We start from the raw sequence: 24,817 nt of genomic DNA, 5'->3' as shown, positions 1-24,817 counted from the left end.
CTCGTTTGGCAAGCGGTTGTTGTGTGTGTCGGTTTGGTCGCGGGTTCAGTGTGCATTTGACAGTCAGTCAAGCAAGGCATTTTTTTGTCGAGTCAGTCTTGGGTCAGTGTCTGTACTGGACAGTATAGTCGGCAGCAGTCTTGGAAGTTAGCATTGGATGGTCAGTTATATTGTTTTTTTTCTGAAGTTGTTTGGATTTGCTGGTGATATTGTATGTTAGCAGTTTGTTGTGCCTGTATTGTTGAAGTTTATTGTGTTTGTGCATTGGAAGGTTGTTGAGCATGTGAGTTTCTGTTGTGTTGTATGTGAGTTGTTGTAGTTGTGGATTGTTAGGGGTGGTTGTTGGTGAGTTGTTGTGATTTCTTGATGTTGTTTGTGGGTAGTTATATTTGGACTTGTAGTGTTGTTGTTTTGATGTTGTTGGTGTTTGTCTGTGCAGTGATTTGTTGTGTTGTTGAGTTATTGCATGGTCGTAGTACTCGGTTGTTTGCTTTGTGTTGTGATTCTCTGCAGTTCTTCTGTCTCAACGACTGTACCCAGTGGACAACAGAACAGCGTCTAGCCATGAGTGTCTCGAGTCTGAGGTGAGTAGTACCTGTGGTTGTGTTTGTATGTCTTGTATATAGGTAAGTTTATTGTCCTGTTGGGTAAAAGTAACGTGAAGGGGAAAGTGCGCCTAGGTGAACATTGATAGCAGGTAAGATTAACGTAACTGTGGAGAGATTTGCTCAATTTTGTGTTGGCTTTGATTCTGCCACAATGAGAGCATCAGGCTCAATATACTACAATCATGGAGCATATCCTACATTCATGAGGTAGAGTTTGCAGTATCGAAACATGTGTGTGAGACTCGATACTTATACAATAACAGGTGACGCAAATTTTAAGCATGATGCAATACTGTGCAATTTCTCTGAAATGAATGTGTCTGCCGATGACGTTATAATGTTTCATGATAGTTACCAACAAGACTTTACTGTTTTGAAGTCCGTTTTCTTTGTTAAGAAGTTGTACAGAAAATGGCACGTTTATTTTTCATGATAAATCCTTATAAGAAATATTGACATTATTTCTTTTGACACAATTATAATGTTTTTTTGCACTGGAGACTTCCATATCAACTTGCGAACATTTTTTCTATTGAAAATACAAACTGAATATTTTGTATGCTTTTGATTTGAAAGCAGTCTATTACAAAAATCGTCTACGGATAAAGAAATTACAATATATTAAGTATTTTTTTTTTCATACAAGATCAAGTGGCATTTGTTACCAGCTTTAACGATTTTTGTATTATGTCTCAAATTTTTAAAGTTATGTATTTAATAAAGCATAGTTTTTCTTGTACCTAGTATATAAACTAAATAGATAATATTGGTGTCCATTTATGTCTTAAGTGCTAATTTCTAATAAATGTAAACAATTTTGTAGAGTACAGTATTCATTGGAATGCTGCTCTAAATGACTGGCAAACGTGATAGTAATGGTTCTGAGAACAGTACACGGATACCAACGCTGTCTGTTATTATCTTAGTGAAAGTGTATTGTTCGTAACTAGCCTCCCTCCCTCCTTTCTCTTTTTTGTAACTTTCAACTTAAAGTGGGCTCAGGATAGGTTGTCAAACTGTCATATGCTGGACGGACAAAGATGCAGGTGAATGATTAGCCTTTCTATAATAATAAAATAGTAATAATAATAATAGCAATAAATAACAATTAATTACAGTTTCAGGTTCTAAAATTTCATTCTTCTTCTCGAACTTGAACTTTGTCTGGTGCCCTAGGGCTTAAAGGGTTGGACAACCCAACCAGGTGCACTGGCTGTCTTCACTCCACCCCCCCCCCTCCTCTTTTGACTTGGAAGCACCCCTAAGGATGTCTGAAATGGAAATGCAACAACAATAGGAACTGGAAGAGACTAACAATATGGAAGCCATATCTGCAGGGGAACAAAGGAAGAAAAGAACAAAGGAGGACGATGATGATGCCCAGAAATGGACTATGGTTAATCCAAAAAGGACCAGGAAACCAGGCCGGAAACGGAAAAAAGGACGAGCTTCAAGGACAACGCAGCAGAACAAAACTGCACCACGGGAAACCAATTCAAAGAAAAGATCACACACTGCAGAGTCATGGCCAGCAACTCCACTGAAGGCTTCAGGGCTATAGCAGCCTTCCAAAATGAATTCAAGAACCTGCAACTCCAGGCAAAACCTAACAGGCAGGGACAATGGATGATCTCATCCAGAGATTCAAGGACGATAAGCACCATGAGGACCACCACAGCCATCACCATCAAGGAACTCAGGAAGAAAAGATCAAGAAGGCAGTAGTGGTAGGTTACCCACTTGAAATGCCAGAAAGCCACTTAACAAGTGCAAGCAACATAACAGCTGCAGTAAGGATGAAAAATAAGCAAGGCATCCTTACCAAAGCTGTCCTGGTTACTTTCGTAGGGATCATTCCAGAGAGAGTTGACCTGGGAATCTTTGGAAGATATGGGGTAAAAACGTACTACCCAGAACCACTCAGGTGTTACAAATGCCAAAAATTTGGACACCACAAAAGCCAATGTCAGGCAAAGCAAGAGACCTGTGCAATATGCAGCAAAAAGCACCCTACTGAGGAGTGCATTGCAAAACGTAAAGCAGGGAAGCCGACAACACCAAAGTGCCCCAACTGGAGCAAGGTACACATTGCCATGGCCTGGGGATGCCCCAAAAGATTGGCAAGAGGCAAGAAAAGAAAGAAGCATGTCTAGAGGAAGAGCAGCCCCAAAACCTCAGCCCAGAAGAAGGTTTTACACCAGGGAAGAGCTGGAGGAATCCAGGAAGGAAACAGGACCCTGCAAAAAGAGAAACAGTTCCAGGTCTGCAACGAGAAGGCCCACCCCCTGCAAACGAGTTCTCAAGTACCTAAACCAATGCCAAGAACCATATTCATAAAAACAGACTTCTCCAACCGCATCATAGAGGGAGACATCAATGCAGAAACCATTCAAGAGTTCATAGACGTACTACTAAAGAGCTTCATTAGAGGAGCTTCCAAGTCCCCCTCCCCCTCTACCACTATGCAGGAGGCAGCAACCTAAGTTGCAGCAAACCCCGCCGCTCCTCAAACCCCCTCACCTCTACCTTCCACATCCTCCCTCAACCCCACACCTCCCACATCCTCTTACTCAATAACCCCCACCCCTCCAATTCATCCAACTCATCCCCATCCTCATCATCAGTCACTGAATACATGACAGGTGAAACTGGAAGAACTTGCGCACCAAGAGACCCAAGACAGTTCTTGTCAACATACCAATCATGCTGAAAATCATCAACTGGAACGCTGGTGGAATAAGGACGAAGGCAACTACACTAATTGCAGTCTGCAAAACGTGTGTGTGGGACTCGATACTAATACAATAATAACTGGTGACGCAAATTTTAAGCATGATGCAATACTGTGCAATATCTCTGGAATGAACGCGTCTGCCGATGATGACGTTATATACGTGTCCTGATAGTTACCCACAAGACTTTACTGTTTTGAAGTCCGTTTTCTTTGTTAAGAAGTTTTACAGAAAATGGCAAGTTTATTTCTCATGATAAATCCTTATAAGAAATATTGACATTATTTCTTTTGACAATTATAATGTTTTTTTTTGCGCTTGAGACTTTCCTCTCCCTTGCCAACATCTTCTTTCTATTGAAAATACCAACTGAAAATTTTGTATGCCTTTGACTGGAAGGAAGTCTATTACGAAAATCGTCTACGGGGTGGGGGGGGGGGGGGGAAACTACGATATATTAAGTATCTTTTTTTTATATAAAAGATCAAGTGGCATTTGTTACCAACTTTAATGATTTTTGTATCATGTCTCAGATTTTTAAAGTAATGTATATAATAAAGCATAGTTTTTCTCTTACCTAGCATATAAACTAAATAGATGAGATTGGTGTCCATTTATATCTGTAATGCTGGTAAAAATATAATAATACACAATTCCAATTTTGAGGAGTCCAGCATTCGTCTGAGTGCTGCTCTATATGACTGGCAGCGGGGTTGCCGAAATGCAGAGTTTTCCGGGTTTGTGAGGTTTATAAAAACTCACGGAGCGTGATATCGCATTTCAGTGCAGACGAAGATTCGTCTTCTTCGGATATGCAGAAAAAATTAGCCACTTTCAAATTACTTACATTTTCTTAAAATTACTTGCAAATTTCTTACATTATTAAATTACAATATTATTGTAAGCTTGCCTGTTGAAAATATATGTCAAACTGGCTACGTTTTTAGCTGAGCACAATATTGCTCTCAATGCTTGCGAACATTTGATTGGGGGTAATTAAAGATATATTCCCAGACTCTTCAACAGCCCAGAAAATGTCTTAAAAAGATCGAAGGCCACACGCGTAATTAAGAATATTGGAAAGATATCACAGGAAGTGATTTTAACAGCTTTAAAGTCCAATAGATTTTCTATTATGATCGATGAGAAAACAGATATCAGCACAGAAAAGACTTGTGCAGTAATAGTTCAATATTTCGACAAGATCAAAGGATCCACAACTACTTGAGCTACTAAACATATAACGCAGGCAACAGTGAAGATGAGGTATCAATGGGGCAACATATGTATAATATTTTAGTTACCTTTTTTAATGAACACCAAATCCCCTGCTGAAAATTTAGTAGGATTTGCAGCAGATGGTGCGAGCAATATGATGGGGGTTAATAATAATAATAATAAAAAAAAAAATCAGTCGCTAGCAGACTTAGAAATGCTTCACTGTAGTAAGATGTATTTGTCATTCAGCTGTTGCTCGAGTGTTAGAGCAGTGGAATGCCCTCTCTCTTTACTTTAGGCAAAAGCAACTGGAAGATAGGCTATCAACATCGAAGCTGATCTCCGACAGCCTTCAAGATCCTGCTGTCCATTTATATTATTTATTTCTAAATAATTTCCTGCTAAAATAACAATTCTTAATCTAACATTCCCAAAAAAAGGACCCTCTATGACAGATGTAAAGTCCTCTAACTTGATATCTTGAGATACTATTACAACCTTGACAGACTCAAATAGACCCATCAAATGAGCAGCATTTCGTCTCGTTAAATCAAGTTTACTTTGGTGCAAGTGCTACGTGTGAATTCAAAAAACCTCACGTCAGGAACAACAGAAAATTAATAGATGATGTCCGTATACACTGCAGACAATTCATGATAACAGCAGCCGTCCAGATAAGAATGAGGTTACCTTTTGACTCGCACTTACTTAGACTTTGCAGTGCATTGTCAGTATCCAACTGCATTAGTAAGGACGTTTTGATGAAGACTCCATCGTTATCAACATTAGCTTCAGAAATACTTAGGGGATCTGCAGAAGTTAGATGATGAATGGCGCAACATTCCTAACATCTCTTTCCCCACTGATATAAGACAAACAAATAATCCACAAGATTTTTTCCGTTACTTGTCTCATCTACGAGATGCTGATGATGAGATGATATTTAAAGTTCTTCCAGATTTTATTTTCAACATCCCGGCACTACCGACTTCCAACGCTGATGCAGAGAAGATTTCTCTCTAAAATGAACCTGAATAAAACTAAGCTGCTGACTTCCACTCAGGCAGCGTTGGTGCTCGTATCCGAACAGGTAAAAAGCTGAGGAGGATCCGCAAATTTTGATCCTAATCATGTTATGATTAAAGCAATTCAAAGATCCCAAAATTTACCAGATGAGGATGACCAAGAAGTGTAATTGCATTGTGTATGTCTTCTTTATTTCTTCGACAGTGCAATAACCCACTAAGTAATGTCGAATGTTTAATGACTGTGCAGTGCAATAGCATACTGTATTGTTACTTTGCAAATAGTACTTATATGCTATAAATAAATTGAGAATCCTGTAATTGTTTTGCTTTATTTCTTAGGTTTGTTTATATATGTATATATGTATATAAATGTGAAGTTCTTAATTACTTTTTTCATTACATATAAACGAATTAAAAAATAAATATTTTGTACTCCTACAAATTTGTATGACGAAGTTAATAAATGTCATATATAAAAAAAATAATCAGGTGTGCAGGCATCATGAATAACAACCAAGAAACTCACCAGAAAGGTCGCAATGGAAAATACATGACAAACTTTTGTTGGTGGGATTCTTTGGTTACTATTCACAGATATTTGAAATGGAGCTGTGTTAAAAATAGCAAAGAAATATTTCGGTTATCCCTCTTGTTTAGAAAACAACTGCTTGATTGTGTCCTTTCACTATTTAAGAAAACGTGCAGAATGCCTCACGCAGAATGAACGGCAACACTGACTGGCAGTCGTATGAGTAATGGTACTGACAACAGTTTTTGGATACCAACGCTGTCTGTCATTATATTAGTGAAAGTGTGCTGTGCGTGACTAGCCTCCCTCCCTCCTTTCTCTTTTTTGTAACTTTCCACTTACAGTGGGCTCAGGATAGGTTGTCAAACTGTCATATGCTGGACGAACACAGATGGAGGTGAATGATTAGGCCTTCTATATTTTTTTTCATTGCTATGATCTAATAGAAGCAAGTCCTGCCTCTTCTCTAGCCATGGGTGAGAGGTATGGGCAATAAAACTAACCTATTACATACCCTAACTTTATTGTCTGACACAATATTCTTCCAAGCGTTTCTCGGAGTAATGTTGCTTTCACACCCATTACTTCTTATGGCCCATCCCATAAATCTGACAGTCGAGGACATTTTTGTTCCCATGATCAAAGGCATGTGACTGCTTTCTCTGATCATTGCACGGCCAGGAAAAAGTCCTTGGCGGGGAAACCTCCAGTCGGCTAGAAGGTCTACTCAGATCCTCCCACCGAGCGGTGAGTCTTCTTATGTAAAGACTGATGGTTTGTATTAATGTAAGAAACACATGAAAAATTTTGAAAGTAATTTGTATTTTTCCTAACTTAAACCTCAGGTAATTACATCAACTGCCCACCTCTAGCCACGTACCCCTCATTCTGCTTACCTGGGCGATAAGGCAAGTAGTTACGCAACTCAGCAAAGGGAGGTGATTGAGGGTACCCCACTGGTAGTGCAACTACCAAACTAGCCTGTTGTGTAGAATAGCCTGCTCCAGCTTGCAATGAAGGCAATTCCTATGTAAAGACCTCAGGTTTATATGTTAGGAAAAATACAAAATACTTCTAAAATTTGTCAGATTAAGCCAATTTGACCTTCCTGTTGGTTTGACAAGGTCCATGCCATACCTGATTGTACCCCCTTCTATACCAAGCCAGGAATATCAGACCCTAATGGTACAGTCACATTACAAATTATTGCATCAGTTCCCATAATGTTTCAGACATACAGCATTTGGCAATAATCAGCAAGTGGTATCTGGCAACTCAGCACAGGCGAAACATGTGCCAAGTTGACAGACTGATATCGTCTCACTTGGTCGGTTGAGGGTTGCCCTAGAACCAGCACAAGGCTTGCCTAATCTTAAACCAATGAATGAATCACTTCCTAATGAGTGTTGTTAGGAAAGTGTAAATTAGTTTCTTTATTTGCATTATGTAAATTTAGATCAGCCTTGTTTGAAATTTCTAGGTTTAATAACTACTTTTAAGAGTCATTTTGTGGCAGGATTGCCTTTGTTCTGTCTGAGTATTTGTTTACATTATTTTTGAAGTTAAGTGTCCGTTGACTTGTCATTTCAAGTGCTTAACGTAACATTACTTAGTGTGGTTAGGCGCCTCCTCCCTGTTTGTTTATATTAACGAACTATCATTTTAACGATAGTTTTTCTGTTTTCACGAGTATTGATGAATGCCTTTTTGGTGCTCTTCCTGAGTCAGTACAGGCTAGAGCACTCCCCCGGCATTATCTCTTGAACAGCTAACTGATTCTTGTATTTTTGGATGATGATTATTTGGCAGTATTTTTGGATTACGCTTTGGATCCTCGCTTTGGTCTGTTGTCTGCAGGTTCTCTTGTCACCTGTGACTTTAGTGTCTCCTTCTTCGATCACAGTTTGGGTGCTTCATACAAGACTCGCAAGTCCTCCTGTCACCTGTCAGCCTTGCCTGCCTATCCCTGTTTAGGAGGAATTCCCACGGAATTTAGTGCTGTTGCTCTCTTCCAGCACTGACATGAATTTACATGCCACTTCTGCATCTCCATTCAGCTGCTGTGGATTTGGGAACTTATTAGCTCATGAGATGGCCTGTAGCTGGTGCCAGATAAGACTAAATATCACTGATTTTCGTTCAAGATCGCCTTACCTCTATGTTGATGCTCTGGCGTTCTTGACCTGCCCTAATAACTGAATTGGCGATTTGATCATGGCCTTGGAATTGTTTCTCCACCAATGCCCCATTGATGTGAGAAAAACTATGTAGTGGTTGAATTACCTAAGTGCCTAAAAAAGTCAATTTTTCTCCCAGTCACATTAAACATTCAGAAGATTTTTGTCACAAATTCAGAGAAGCACATATACCACTTCACAACATAAATCTTTTAAGCCTTGGCGAAGATTCCGTGTTCACAAAACAGGACGTTCTTCAGTTTTTGAGGGAAAAATTATCCCCCTATTCAGATCATTTCCCATTGGCGCTTGACAAAATAATAAAGTTAGTTGAATTATGTGCATCTAATAACGTATTTTCATTTGGGGAATCATTCTATAAGCAAAAATTCTGGTGTAGTATGGGTAGTCCTGGAACTACAGTAATAAATTCAATAAAACCCAAAAACATGCTGTGGTTGAGATATGTAGATGATATTCTAACATTTTGGGATAATAGGTGGGGCAATATTAATGAATTCCTTTCAAAATTAAATGCATTAGTGCCCAGCATCAAATTTAAAGTTGAATGGGAAACAAACAACAAAATTTGATTTTTTAATAATCAGAGACATGACAGAATACAAATTTACCATATACAGAAAACCAATGTTCTCACTTTCATACATTCACTACTTTAGCTATCACAACATTGCTATCCAGATAGGTGTAGCCAGCAACCTGTTCTTAAGAGCCTTACTAATTTGTTCCCCAGATTTCCTGGGAAAAGAATTTGAACTAATTCTAAAGCAACTTTTGTCTTTAAAGTATCCTGACCATATAATTGAGAAAGCAATTCACAGAGCAAACATAATTTTCTATCGACCCCCTCAAGACAAGACCAGAGATACACCCAACAATAAAATAAAAATTCCATGCCTGGACACAATTAAGATGGTGACTCAGACCGGCGGAAAATCTAACCCTTTTGCATTTACTTACCCAAACACCTTAGCCAAATCCCTGATAAACGTCCAACAAAAGACATCCCCCAAGGACACAGGGGTTTACAAAATCCCATGCCAGGATTGTGACCAATCTTACATCAGATTTACAGGAAAATCACTTCCCAAGAAATTAATACAACACAAACTGTCAGTTAGGTATGGACAACAGAACTCAGCTAATTTTAACCATATAAATGAACATAACCATAGAATAAACTGGAATTTGTCACATATAATTTATAGCAGCAACTGCCGGTACAAGAGTCAAATGATGGAATCGGCCTTAATAAAAAAGAGGCAGGTAATGAACATCTCAAAAGGAGCATGGGATTCAGATGTGATCAACAAAATTTTCATTCAACCAACGCTTAAGAAGATTAAAGGAAGATTATCAGCGGGGGTGACCTAAATTGGCTTACCTGTGGATGGACCTCTTGGTATAAATACCACCTTTTCTGTAAACTTTTCTCATTCATCTACCTGAAGAGGGAGACAGCAGTTACTGAAATATAGTATTTTTCTCTCTATATTTTGGTTATATATATTATTATATATATATATATATATATATATATATATATATTGTTACGATGTCCACATCCTGAACTACCGCAAGCACATATTTAAAAACAGGTTTAATTATGAGGAGGAGAATTACACACAAAACAACTCTTCAAAGCACTTTTATTATGCTTAAATAACAAACACTTGCAGATACGACCGGTATCTAAGAGCTCAGATAATATTCATGGAAAAATAATTAATAAATATAATAAAACAAAACTTAGCTGACGTTCAAACAAGCAGTTCTAGAGGTCTCCGAGTGAATAGGGAGTATTTGAAAACCATTTCTTGAGCGAGAGGTTCTTCTTCAGCCACCGATACGAAGATACGCCTGGAAATCACAATCCAGGAATGAAGCCCCAATTCTGATATTCCCACATCTAAACAGGCCACACCAACGTAACTCGAGAGGGCCAACGCTGCTTCTCATACAGCCACAACCATCAGATGGGAACGGAATTATTTGCTCCAACTCAACGGCGAAACACCGGATCCAACAATGTATCTTCTAAACGTATCAGTGACCTTCCTTGAAGACAGACACCTTCTCACTGCCGACCATAACTCTCGTTGCTGTGACGTGACCCCCGAAACCTTCGTTCCTGATCGATAAATGGGGAACAAGTAGTTAACTGGCATTTGGACAATTGTCTAAATCTTTTTCCCGAACTATTCAAAACAGAATTACTTATTTATATTACACCTCCCCCCTAAAAAAGGAAAAAATATATATGTAATATATATTTTGCATCCAACAAATATTAGGTCAAAAAATATAGCAAGTCACATTCTTGACAATGCATCCGGAATGACGTTCTCCTTTCCTTTGATATGTAGGATATTCAAATCGTAGGGTTGTAAAAATAGACTCCATCTTGTTAATCTCTGATTATTGTTCCTGAAACGATTCAAATATTTTAATGGGTTATGGTCTGTATATACGGTTAATGAAGAGGTGGTACTGGTATATACCTCAAAATGTTGTAAAGCCAAAATTTTAAACCCCAAAGTTTCTTTCTCAATGGTGGAGTATTTCTTCTGAGAATCATTCAGTTTCTTAGAGTAAAAGGCAATAGGATGCTCTACCCCAGTGTCGTCTTCCTGCAGTAATACTGCACCAATACCAATGTCACTGGCGTCCACTGCTAGCTTGAAAGGAATAGAAAAATCTGGTGCTTTCAGAATAGGGGAAGTAGTCAAAATAGATTTTACTTTATCAAAAGCTTCCTGACACTGGTTATCCCATTTAAAACCTAACCCTTTTCCTCAACAAATTTGTTAGTGGTGCAACTATATCTGCAAAATTAGCCACAAACTTTCTATAATATCCGGCAAGACCCAGATATCTCATTACTCCCTTTTTATCTTTAGGAACTGGAAAGTCTAAAATTGCTTTAATATTTGAATCTTTTGGTGCTACTTTGCCATGACCCACTTCGTGACCCAAATAAACTACCTTGGCTTTCCCAAATTCGCATTTATTTAGGTTCACTACCAAACCTGCTTCTCTGAGTTTCTGTAAAAATGCAGCAATTTTCTTGACATGCTCTTCCCACGTATCACTAACAATTACCACATCATCTATATACGTAGTGCACCCTTCAAGGTCTTTGGTAATCATATTCATGAGTCTCTGAAAAGTACTACCCGAATTTTTCATTCCAAATGGCATGACATTGCAGGAATATAAACCAGTGGGTGTAACAAAAGCAGATATCTCTTTGGCTCTGTCTGTCAAACCTACCTGCCAATAACCCTTCAACATGTCAAACTTGCTGATAAATCTGGCCTTTCCAATGCGATCAATACAGTCATCCACCCTAGGAATTGGGAATGAATCTGTCCTGGTGACTGCATTTACCTTCCTGTAATCAAAACATAAACGGTATTGACCATCATTTTTTTGACAAGTACTACAGGGGAACTCCACTGGCTGCTACTATGTTCAATCAATTTATGATCGAGCATATATTTTACTTCCCGTTCAACAATCTCTGCCTTTTGTGGATTCAAGCGATATGGGTGCTGTTTAATAGGATTTGAATTGCCAACATCAACATCATGTTGTAATGAGCAGGTCCTGCCCGGAACATCTGAAAATACATCTTTATAAATCGTAGATAAATCACTCAACTCCTGACCTCTACTTTCCTCAAGATGAACCAATTTATTCTTCAAATTCCTTAAAGCATCTGAATTTGAAATAGGCCAGTCTTCAACCTCAGTCTCAAGTTTAAGTTTCTCTGATTACTATTATTATTTAACTTTTATATTCACAAGACTGGCTTTGGCGTCCTTGAAAAATATGGCTTTAACATATTAACATGGCATAACCTCTTTTTCCTTCTCCTATCTGGAGTAAGAACAACATAATCCGTATTTCCTACCTTTTTTTCTATTATGTAAGGCCCAGAAAACTTAGCATGTAATGGCTGACCTGCTACTGGAAGGAATACCAATACCTCATCACCTGGTTTGTAGTCAACTTTTTTGGCTCCTAAATCATAGTATTTTTTCATCTTCTGCTGTGCTTCCATTAAGTTATCTCTTGCTATGTCCCACGTTTTCCTGATTCTTTCCCTGGAATCTGAAACATAGTCCAACAAATTAGAATCTTCAACATTATTAATCCACTGATCTTTAATCAATTTTAAAGGTCCTCTAACCTGATGACAAAATACTAACTCGAAAGGGGAAAACCCTAACGACTCATTAGGGATTTCTCTGGAGGCAAACAGAAGGAAGGGCAGACTTTTATCCCAATCGCTTTTGTTCTCTAAACAAAATTTTCTCAACATGGTCTTCAAGGTTTGATGGTACCTTTCTACAGCCCCTTGGCTCTGAGGATGGTACGCTGATGAAGTTACCTGCCTGATTCCTAGTTCCTGCATTGCCTGTCTAAATATATTGCTCAAGAAATTTGAACCCTGGTCCGACTGAACCTCTTTAGGCAATCCAAACCGAGTGAAAAATTGTAACATCCCATTTACAATATTCTTAGAGCAGACATTCCGCAACGGAATGGCCTCAGGATACCTAGTGGATCTGTCCATGATCGTAAGTATATACTGATTTCCACCTTTTGACTTTGGCAATGGGCCAACAATGTCCACTATTACCCTATGGAATGGTTCTTCCATGGCTGGTATGGGTTCAAGGGGAGCTTTAGTCAACTTTTGGTTCGGTTTTCCGATCATTTGACACACATGGCAAGTCTTACAAAATACTTTAACATCAGAATGAATCCCAGGCCAATAAAAGTGTTTAGTTAATTTGTAAAAAGTTTTATTGATTCCGAAATGGCCACTAAATGGATTCTGATGTGCTAAATGTAAAATAGAGGGTCTGTAATTTGGAGGAACGACTATTTGGTAATTAACTTTCCATTCTTCATCGGCAGCAACCTTAGAGGCTCTAAATTTTCTCATCAATAATCCATTTTCGACATAATACCCAACTGGAATGTTCTCAATTTCCTTATCTGAAAAAGCCTTTGCAGCTATCTCTGCTAGCTCTAGGTCATTTTCCTGATCCTTTATGAATTTCTCTCTAGATACAGCTAAAACCTTACCTTGTTCAGAACCATCACCAAATTTTCCCAGAAAAAACTTCGAGAAGTCAATCTTAGAATCCCTACTAGCTTCCAATTTCCGCATTGACCGTGTAATAGCACACACGGGAAAAATACCAGGAAATTCTCCTTCCAAGCTCTCCGTGCTTGCACAAAACTGAGGATAGCTAAGTAACCGTGGGTTACTTAAAACCCTATTACCACCAATATCGTTGGCCAATATTAAATCGACTCCCTCTACAGGAATTTCTTCCACAACGGCAACCCTAACCGGACCCGTTGCATAATCAGACTCCAGAACCACAGTCTCATACGGACAAGAGATTATTTCTTTTGGAAAACTCTTAATCGAAACCTTTTCCTTATCCTCATACTCGAAACCTTCAGGCAATGCCCTTTTCAAAATCAATGACTGTAGGGCCCCTGTATCTCTGAGAATAACTAATCCTCTTCTGCCCTTACCACTTTCTGTAGCTACACTACCATAAGACACAAATGGCTTATATCTCTCCAAATCAGAACCCAGGCTTTTCCCACCCTCACTTAATGCATCTAATCTCTCTATCAGCACTTACCCTGCTTACCAAAGCAACTGGTTTATGCTCTCTATTACCGTCCCCACTTAAGGACCAACAGTCCGGCCTGTTCTATGGCCCAGTTTACCACAGTTAAAACACTTAATTGGCATCCTCTGCCCACTAGGCAAACTATTACCTTTCAATACTGGAGCTACAACACTTTTATCCAAATCACTTGCGTTTTCAGTTTTACTCTTACCACTTTTCAATTCCTGAAAACCCTCTTTGCTGCTTCTACTCCTAACCAAATTTTTCCCTTCAAAAATTTTGTGCGTCAGTGAGTACTCGTCAGCCATAATGGCAGCTTTCTCTAAACTCTCAACCTGAAGCTCTTCTAAGTGTACCTTCAAATCCTTAGATAAACAATTCTTAAATTCTTCTAACAATATTAGTTGTTTAAACCCTTTAAAATCACAGATTTCTTTAGATCTCAACCAATCGTCAAGCAATTTAGCTTTTATACGAGCAAAATCTACATAAGTCTGATCTCCTGTCTTAAAAAGCCTACGAAATTTCAACCTGTAAGCCTCTGGCACTAATTCATATGCTTTGAGAATACACTTTTTCAATTCGTCATAATTACCACACGTCTCCTCAGACAAACTAGAAAATACCTCTTGAGCCCTACCTTTCAATGCACATTGTAATAATATAGACCATGAAGTCTTAGGCCAGCCCATTCCTTTCGCTACTTTCTCAAAAGTTATAAAATAATTAGTTACTTCATTTTCATCAAAAGGGGGAACCATCTTCATGTATTTAGCTACATCAAAATCTCCACTACCTTGTCTGTGTCTTACCTTAATTTCCTCTAACTTCAGTTCGTGTTCCATTCTTTCACGCTCAAGTTTCCTCTCTCTCTCCCTTTCTTCCGCTCTTACACGTTCAGCAGCTACTCTTTCACGTTCAGCAGCTATGTCTAACTCCTTCAGCTTTATTCTAAGTTTCAAAGCTTCTATGCTATCACTCTCCTTTACCCCTGAAACTTCTGCCTTCTCCTCTACAATACCCAAGTGTGCTATCAAACCCTTTATCAAATCATCCTTTTTCATATCCGTAGTAAAACCTATGTCTAGATAATTAGCAATTAACACAAGTTCTCGTTTACACAGACTTTGAAAAGCTGCAACCCCCGGTAAGGACGACAGAAATTTCTTTACGTCAAAGTCACTTTCTAAGTACTCTGTTTCAGACTCAGACATGATTGGTTACAATGGCTATAAAACAACTAAATGACCTCACTCAAACCTACAACAATTAAATAAACTCCTCATTTAAACCTGTTTTGTTCAAATTGAAACTCAAAGATCCCGGACAGGCCCCCAAATATGTTACGATGTCCACATCCTGAACTACCGCAAGCACATATTTAAAAACAGGTTTAATTATGAGGAGGAGAATTACACACAAAACAACTCTTCAAAGCACTTTTATTATGCTTAAATAACAAACACTTGCAGATACGACCGGTATCTAAGAGCTCAGATAATATTCATGGAAAAATAATTAATAAATATAATAAAACAAAACTTAGCTGACGTTCAAACAAGCAGTTCTAGAGGTCTCCGAGTGAATAGGGAGTATTTGAAAACCATTTCTTGAGCGAGAGGTTCTTCTTCAGCCACCGATACGAAGATACGCCTGGAAATCACAATCCAGGAATGAAGCCCCAATTCTGATATTCCCACATCTAAACAGGCCACACCAACGTAACTCGAGAGGGCCAACGCTGCTTCTCATACAGCCACAACCATCAGATGGGAACGGAATTATTTGCTCCAACTCAACGGCGAAACACCGGATCCAACAATGTATCTTCTAAACGTATCAGTGACCTTCCTTGAAGACAGACACCTTCTCACTGCCGACCATAACTCTCGTTGCTGTGACGTGACCCCCGAAACCTTCGTTCCTGATCGATAAATGGGGAACAAGTAGTTAACTGGCATTTGGACAATTGTCTAAATCTTTTTCCCGAACTATTCAAAACAGAATTACTTATTTATATTACAATATATATATATATATTCCACATTTGTGCCATGACTATATAAGTTCAAGTCTTATAGACAAGGTCTTGTGGGATTAGCTTTGCCATCATAGGTAGGTTTTTAATTATTTCCTTGTTTTTGTTACTCTGCCTTCCTTCTTCTTTTGATTTAAAATTAAGATAGTGTTTGGTCTGGCCAGCAAAATCGTTGGATCCAAGCAAGTTGTTTGTTAATGATTGTTATTTCCTCTCTTTGATAGGGTTTAGCTTTTCTAGTTTTAGGTAGTTCACTGGGATACTAAGGACTGGTATTCGTCCTTTCCTGATTGTTACTGAGATATTGTATTATCTATTTTATATCCCACAAGGTTGACCTAAATTTTGTATTTATTAAGCATTAAATACTGTTAAGTTTTCTTGAGTGTTTGTTTCCACTGACCTTTAGTACTGAGATATATTATAATACTGACAATTATTGTCAAATGATTTAAGAACTTGCATAACAACACTGAGGATTGTAACAATTTGGCAACCATGATAGGATTGTTCTTAGGTGTTATGGTCCGTGGAACAGCTCTTTGTTAATTTGACAATATTTATTTAGCTGTAGATTATTACCTTTCTCCCGTGCTAATTTTAGTACAATGGAAGAATTTGTGTTTGGCCCAGCAGAGATTTGAGGGTCGGCTGACTGTGAAAACATCTGCCAGTGGTGAATAAGGACTATTTAGTAAGTTGTGCCAGGTGGTTAGGTATTCCGTTGAGGACAAAAAATCAGTTGTTGGTCGCTGTTAAAAGTAAAGTTGCTCAGGTCTGGCTGAGGCTGAACATTTGGTTAGGAAAAATGAAATTGCAGGTGGTAGTGACTCAGAGCATGAGGGTAGTGTATTTGCGGGAGAGATTGGTGATTATGATGGAATAAGTGTCAATGTAGGTCCAACTTTATTTGAGGATCCTCTGTGGACAGAAACTATTTATGAGGACCAGGCTAATTTGCCTCGGAAACAATATGTTTCTGCTAATCCTTTTATGTCTGCAGAAAACCTTGTGCCAGGAGATCCTCTGGCTCCTGTTCGTCCTTTGGTGGTTTCTAAGGATGATGGTGAATTTAATTTAATTTGCAAACGTATAGAACTGATGAAACTAGAATTTAAGGAGAACAAGAGGGTGAAGCAGCATGAATTGGAGGTGGCCAATGTTAATTTATAAATGGTTAGACTGTAGGGCACCTCTAATAATTTTAGTACACTTCGGGGCAACTTACAGGATAAATTTAATATAGGTGTGGCCTTGAAATTAGTACCAATGTTTTATGAGTTGAATGCCACCCGGTTGTCTTGGCCCCCCAGAAATGTGGACTGTACTGATTCAATGTAGGTGGTGGGCAAGGCAATTATAGTATATTATGTCTTGGAAGAAGGTATAGCCCGTGACTATCATAAGGTTAAGGCACTAGTCCTCAAGGAATGGGATTTGGTCCCAGAGGCCAATAGCCTCAAGTTCAGAAATTTTACGAAGCAAGCCTCCCTTATTTATGTTGAATTTGCTAGGCTCAAGGATGGCTGGTTAAAAAATTGCCTGGTGGTCTCTTTCTCCTCTTTAAGGGAACTCATGCCTCTTGAAGAATTCAAGAAGGCATGCAGTATGGAGTTAAAGTATATCCAGAAGAGGTAAAATAACTGACAAAAATTTAATCCGTTCCGACCATCTCAAATCAGTGATAATAACAATGGAAAAAACATGATTTTAATTGCTATACTGTATAGACATACTGTACACACACACACACACACACACACACACATACACAAAATGACATAATAAATGATTACTGTGATATGAAGTAAAATGTGGTTTTATTATGAGTTCTTACCTTCGAGACAGACAATAGTGGCTAACGGCGGTGTGGGCAGAGGAGGAGGGAGGGAGGATGGGAGAGAGAGAGAGTTGGACGGTACCATATGTAATACTGTTCCATACACACAGCCTAACACTTAAACTTATAACTAACTGAACTGAAATTAGCTTAATTTTTTCAAAAGTTTGTACTCTTTTTCACTGGTTTTTACTTTATTCGATTTGTATTTATTTACTGTTCCGCATGCTTCATCTCCATTGTCATCATGAGTTTTTTCTTCTCACTGCCAACCTTACCACTTGCTTTCTTAGGACCTATTACTTATTACAAAGAATGTTCACAAATACAGTGAAAATCACGTAAATAACGCAAACAACACAGGAGATGCTAGGGAGATGTGTACATAAGTTGACGACCATGTGAACTGAACCATTGAAAAGGGCTTAGAGTGCTCCCAAGCGCTAAGCCATCTAGCATTAGCATCTGTAATTATGCTCTTATCTCAATATTGTACTTGTATCTCAATTCAAAATTTTGCTCAGAGGCTGACTCGTATCTTGGAATGCTCGTATTTTGGAGCGTTCATATGGTGAGGTATTATTGTATCAATTTTTTTTTCTTGCTCTCTCTCACACTCGCTATATTCATACTGTATGTTCCTTTATCACTCATTGTTTGAAATTTTTGTAAATTTATGTTACTAATACCATTGTTTTTTTGATTCAATTACCTTTGACCAGTATATCTGAGGGCACTGCTCCTAAATCCTTAATCTGTCCTTCGGGATTTTACTAAATTTATACTGTTTGGTTGTATATGCCTCTGTTTTCAAAATGTATTGTTTTCTGACTAAATTACCTGTGACAACGTGTGGGTGGCTGCTTTTAACATTGCGGATGGTTGTTTTTTCAGTTCTGCAAAGTGATTTAGACCTTTTGTTAATCCTGTAATGTCTGCTTGTACATGTTTACCTGTTCTGTGTTTTTCTTTGATCTGATCAGTGTTGCCTTAAGTAAAGGGTCGTTAAGACTGAAAGATCTCTGCAGTTCTCGTGTTTTCATTTTCCTCCATGGCATTACCTTTATTTATACATAGCATCACGTTTTATATATTTCGTGATCAAGTTATTCAGCATGAGGGCTACATTGACTTTTACTTTCCTGTTCCCACTGCTGAGTTGCTTCATCACCTCTTTCTCCAAGTCCTTATTGGCGGCACACTAACAGAATTCACTTGTTACCTAAATCCATGCTACCACGCCGCATAATAAGATACGACCAACATCCTTTCAATGAATTTTATACATTGATGTTAAAACATCATATTGCTGACACGAAATTGGAGGAAAAGGAGAAATTTAAAGAATTGGAAAAATCCCAACATACTTTTAACTGCTCGATTCCCACTGATTGGAAACACACATTAAGGCAAGAAATATATGGAAAACTTCGTAGAACCAGAAACCTTGACTATAAAACTAGATAGAAAATTAAACAATCTTATCGACAACAGTGATTGGACCAATAATCCTAGAAGTGATTGTGTAGTGAATTTATCAAAGAAACAAATAAGTGAAAATGCAATGTTTGCTTTAGACTTTGGTTTGTCGTTTTTCATTTGCAACAAACCTTCAGCTTTATCAAAAGTGACATCTCTAAATAAGTGGAAAATACTGTGACCTACCGCAGAACCATTTAGACTTTATCAAAGGCATGACATACTCGTATAGTGCTACGTATGCCTATCATGAAAGTAATTTCCCCACTCACTACAGAAAAAGTATGAAAGAATTGAAGAATGATACTAGCTTACATATTACAAAGGCCGATAAATCCAATAGTTTAGCCGTTCTGGACAAAATTGACTACATAGCACACGTGCATACTTTACTAGAATCTGAAACAACTTACAAAAAACTCACAAAAAATCCGTTGGACCAAGTAATAAAAAACTTTATTATCATTATGAAACAAATTCTTAAAGATAAAAAAGAAATTTTGTGTAAATTAACAGTAGAGTGTCCCTCATTACCTTATTTATATGGCCGAGTTAAAACTCATAAGGAAAACAACCCTATGCAGCCAATTATTAGTACTGTAGGATTAATTGCTTATAAACTATAAATATATTACTAAATTGTTATCCCTGCTACTTGGAAACTGTATCTAATTCACACATCCGGAATTCTCTTGATCTTGTGGAAAAATTAGGTAACATTGTATTAAACCCTAGTGAATCTTTGTCAGTTTTGATGTATGTTCCCTGTTTACAAAAGTCCCTTTTGACTCTGTGCTAGAATATTTAAGTAGTGAACATGTATTGCATGAATTACCTATGTCTGTTACTCACGTAATTTCATTGATTGAGTTGTGTATTTGTGACTGCAGATATACTTTTAACCCTTAAACGCCGACTGGACGTATTTTACGTCGACATTTTTTGTCTCTCGGGTGCCGACTGGACGTATTTTACGTCGACATACAAAAGTTTTTTTAAAAATTCGCGGAAAAATACTTTTAGGCCTACCAGCCAAAAACTCTTGAATCAGGCGCCTTGGGGGATGCTGGGAGTTCACGGATCAAGGTATTGTTTTGTTTACAATCGTTACGCAGGCGCGCAAGCGCGAATTTCTTTCTTGCCGCACTTAAAAGTATCTGTGACACATCTCGGAAATTATTTCGTCACTTTGACATAATTTTTGTACCATTTTAAATTAGCCGTTACATGGAGTATTATATATGAAAATGTGCGCATTTTTATGAAGAATACAACAATAAAATACTCATGAGTGTAGCTTTTATCAGTTTTGAGATATTTTCATATAAATAACGATAAGTGCCAAAATTTCAACCATCGGTCAACTTTGACTCTATCGAAATGGTCGAAAAACGCAATTGTAAGCTAAAACTCTAATATTTTAGTAATATTCAATCATTTAAATTAATTTTGCAACTAATTGGAAGTCTCTAGCACAATATTTCGATTTATGGTGAATTTATGAAAAAACATTTTCCTTACGTCCGCGCGGTAACTCTTCCGAAAAAATCATACATGCGATTGTGGTAATGTTTGCACCATTTTAAATTAGCCGTTACATAAAGTTTTATATATGAAAATGTGCGCAATTTCATGCACAATACAACTAAAAACAACCCATGGTTGTAGCTTTTATCAATTTTGAAATATTTTCATATTAAAAATGATAAGTGACAAATTTTCAACCTTTGGTCAACTTTGACTCTACCGAAATGGTCGAAAAACGCAATTGTAATCTAAACCGCATATATTCTAGTAATATTCAAGCATTTACCTTCAGTTTGCAACAAATTGGAAGTCTCTGGCACAATATTTCGATTTATGGTGAATTTATGAAAAAAATAACATTTTCTTTACGTCCGCGCGGTAACTCTTCCGAAAAAAATCATACGTGCGATTGTGGTAATGTTTGCACCATTTTAAATTAGCCGTTACATAAAGTTTTATATATGAAAATGTGCGCAATTTCATGTAGAATACAACAAAAAATAATTGAAGGTTGTAGCTTTTCTCATTTTTAAAATATTTGCATATAAATCACGATAAATAGAAAAAAACCCCGTTCGGTCAACTTTGACTCTACCGAAATGGTCGAAAAACGCAATTGTAAGCCAAAACTCTTACAGTCTAGTAATATTCAGTCATTTATCTTCATCTTGAAACAAATTCGAAGTCTCTAGCACAATATTTAGATTTATGGTGAATTTTTAAAAAATCTTTCCTTCCCTCCGCGCGCGGATTCTCCGCCACAAATCTCCGAAATGCGTATGTTCCGTTCTCGGAATATTTGCTCCGTTTCATATTAGGCATTTCAAAGAGTTTTATATATGAAAATGTGCGCAATTTCATGTAAAATAAAACGAAAAATATTTGAAGGTTGTAGCTTTTCTTATTTCCGAAATAATTGCATATAAAAAAATATATATATAAAAAATTCTACATTCGGTCAACTTTACCTAGTCAGATATGGTCGAAAACTGCATTTGTAAGCTAATATTCTTACAGTATTATAATATTCAATCATTTTCTTCATTTGAAGAAATGAAGTCTCTAGTGATAATATTTCGTTTTAGGTGGAATTTTGAAAAAAAAATTTGTTTTAGTACGTGCGTTACGAATTCATGCATTATTTTGTGATAATATTTTCTCTGTGTTGCTTTTATCGTTTTACAATGTGTTATATACCAAAAGGATTGCAATTTAGTGTACATTACAACGAAAAAAAAGTAACTCGTTACCTTTAACCGTTTTGCGCACAGCGCGATTTGAATACAATTATATATGAAATTTCGTTTTTGCGCTATCATATATCGCATTATTTATATATGATAATGATAATTTTTTTCATTTCTGATGGTTGCATACTAAACTTCAGCCAATGGCAAAAAAAGGAGCCAAAAATGAACTCTCAATCTTAAAAACTAAGCGCGCTGTGTGTTTTTGAAAAAAATATTTTTTCCGCTTCCGCTCTCACTCTGAAACACTTCCGGCACACGGGAGAAATTTTTTTTTTTACCGCTTCGGCGTTTAAGGGTTAATGGAGAATATTACCAACAAATATCACCTCTTCTTTCAAACTCATGATGGAATTTTTTGAAAGACAAGACCTCCCGAATATCACGCTTGTTCCCTTGAAATGGTTCAGATATGTAGATGACATCTTAGTAGTCTTACCTGTTGGTATCAGTGCAAAAGATTGATCGTCTAAATTGAATAATTTAGTGCCATCCGTAAAATTCACTGTTGAAATTGAAAATATCAATGTCATCCCTTTTCTAGATGTATTAATACATAGAGAATCTTTCTAATGTAAATTCAGTATTTATGGGAAACCCACAAATAATTTTACATAACACATCTTTATTCTGGCCACCATCTTAATATTAAAATTTCAATTGTTTCTTCCACGTTCTTAAGTGCTTTGCGGATTACGAGTCCACAATATCTTGACCAAGAAATACAATACATAAAAAAGACAGGAAATGATCTCTGCTACCCACTTTATATAATTGATTTATGTTATCAAAAAGCTCACAAAAAGTTTTATAGTGTTGGTAGGAATGAAAAAGAAACTCCTAAAAATGTACTTAGCTTGCCTTTCTTTCGTGGATTTGAAACCATAAAATCAATATTTAAATCTTTTAATGTTAATGTTGTGTTCTCTTATAACAATACCATTAAAGGTGTGCTAATTAAGAATAGTCCCGTAACAATTCACAACATCATTTACAAAATTCCTTGTAAGGATTGACTGTCTTTTTACGTCAGTCAGTCAAATAAAAATTTATGTGTAGCCTACATATTAAGCAGCATAAATATTCAGTTAGAACAGCCCAGACTTCAAATTCACTATTTATCCATCTGAGGAAATATCTCATTGTATGAATTGGGTCGAAAGCTCTGTAATTGCTAGGTCTAATGAATATGTTTCAGGAAATTTACTGGAATCAATAAATATACAAATCACTAATAAAAACAACCTAAATCTTATTCTGGGATTGTACCATTTGGACCCATGTATTTGTAAAGTGTTTATGAAGGACCCTTAGAATAAATGAATTAACTAATAATTAATTAGTCCCATATGTTTATAGTTATTATGTATCTCTCTCTCTCTCTCTCTCTCTCTCTCTCTCTCTCTCTCTCTCTCTCTCATGCTCGCTATATTTATATCTTATTTTCATTTCTCACTCATTGTTGGAACATTTTTGGAAATTTCATGTTACTAATAAAAAAGTATTGTTTTTCGAATGAAATTGCCTTGACAAGGCACCGTGCCTAAATCCTTCTCTAATTTTCGGGATTTTATTAAGTCGTATATGCCTCCATTTCTTCCAAAATGTATTGTTATCTGGCTAAATTACCTGTGACCACGTTTAGTGGCTGCTTCTAAATCTCGAATCTAGCTCACGGGCGTTTATTCGTTTCTTTAAAAGTGAATTGGACCTTCTTTTAATCCAGGAATGTCTGTTTGTATATGTTTACCTGTACTGTGTTTTCTTTTTTCTGATCAGTCTCGCCTTAAGTAAAGGGTCGTTAGGACCGAAAGATCTCGGCAGTTCTGGTGTTTTCATTTTCCTCCGTGGTATTACCTTTGTACGCATACATATATACAGTGGATACATACACACCATTAACAGTCTTGGTTGATTACTTTTAAGGGAAAGAAAAGGAATCTTCCAGAATTGGTCTGTAGTCAAAATGGTGAGTTTATGACATTTAATATGACATTGTAAACTTCAAACCTGGCCTGTAATATGCTTCTTTTACTGTCATTCAATTGTAATGGGGTTCACAAAATTAGTATTCTTCAATACTTAATAAAATTTGCACTACCCAGAATGGACACCAACCTGATCTACTCTGTTTATATAGTAGTAGGCGTAAGGACAACTATACACTATTATAAATTTCACTTTTAAGAAATTTATACTTAGTACCATAATCATTAAAATTAATTATAAATAACAATTTATCTTAAAAAAAACTCTTTATTATTAATTTTCTCAAGTAGACGGTTTTTGTGATAAATTGTCCTCCAGTCAAAGAATGTAATATTTTCAGTTGGTGTTTTCAATAAATAAAATATTCACAAGTTAGAAAGAAGTCTTAGGTACGAAAACTATTATAATTACATAAAGAAATCATAGCTATGTTCATTATTAAGATTTATTGTGCAAAATAAACATACGATTTTGTTTTATAACTTCTTGACAAAGAAAACTGACTTCAAAACAGTATTATTTAATGGGCAACTATTAAGGATAATGATCCAAAAACTTATCTTTTTTTCCTTCCTTGATTCCCATATTGTCGATAGAGAATGAATGGAACTTTTATATATCCTTTCAGAAGCAAAATATACCGACTATGATTGTCAGGTTTCCTATTAAGGTATTCTCCTAATGGACATTATTCTTTGGAAGCTTCAATTTCAGGTCA

The 24,817-nt window shown here is 36.9% G+C and overlaps 1 protein-coding gene and 1 long non-coding RNA gene across 2 annotated transcripts; both read right to left on the bottom strand.

Moving 5' to 3' along the window:
* Positions 1–9,946: 9,946 nt before the first annotated feature.
* On the bottom strand, positions 9,947–11,937 carry LOC135204666 (uncharacterized). Its single transcript, XR_010312280.1, has 2 exons — positions 11,587–11,937; positions 9,947–10,740 (listed from the first exon to the last, which is right to left on the bottom strand). It is a non-coding gene; the product is annotated as an uncharacterized LOC135204666 (long non-coding RNA).
* Positions 11,938–12,115: 178 nt separating this feature from the next.
* On the bottom strand, positions 12,116–15,193 carry LOC135204397 (uncharacterized). The gene is made up of 2 exons (XM_064234612.1): positions 14,128–15,193; positions 12,116–13,887 (listed from the first exon to the last, which is right to left on the bottom strand). Exons 1-2 carry the CDS (start codon positions 15,191–15,193, stop codon positions 12,116–12,118), a joined length of 2,838 nt encoding a protein of 945 aa, XP_064090682.1.
* Between the last annotated feature and the right edge of the window lie 9,624 nt (positions 15,194–24,817).

Source organism: Macrobrachium nipponense, chromosome 47 (genome assembly GCF_015104395.2).
Source record: "Macrobrachium nipponense isolate FS-2020 chromosome 47, ASM1510439v2, whole genome shotgun sequence".
Lineage (NCBI taxonomy): Eukaryota > Metazoa > Arthropoda > Malacostraca > Decapoda > Palaemonidae > Macrobrachium > Macrobrachium nipponense.
Note: the sequence above shows the minus strand (reverse complement) of the source record. Positions and strands in the feature narration are given on the sequence as shown.

Bases quoted from the DNA above. Each gene is read 5' to 3' on its own strand.
- LOC135204397 (XM_064234612.1), bottom strand. From the start codon at position 15,193: ATGTCTGAGTCTGAAACAGAGTACTTAGAAAGTGACTTTGACGTAAAG. The intron at 13,888-14,127 runs GTAATAGTTTGC...ATGGTAGTGTAG, and splicing joins TGTAGCTCCAGTATTGAAAG to CTACAGAAAGTGGTAAGGGC.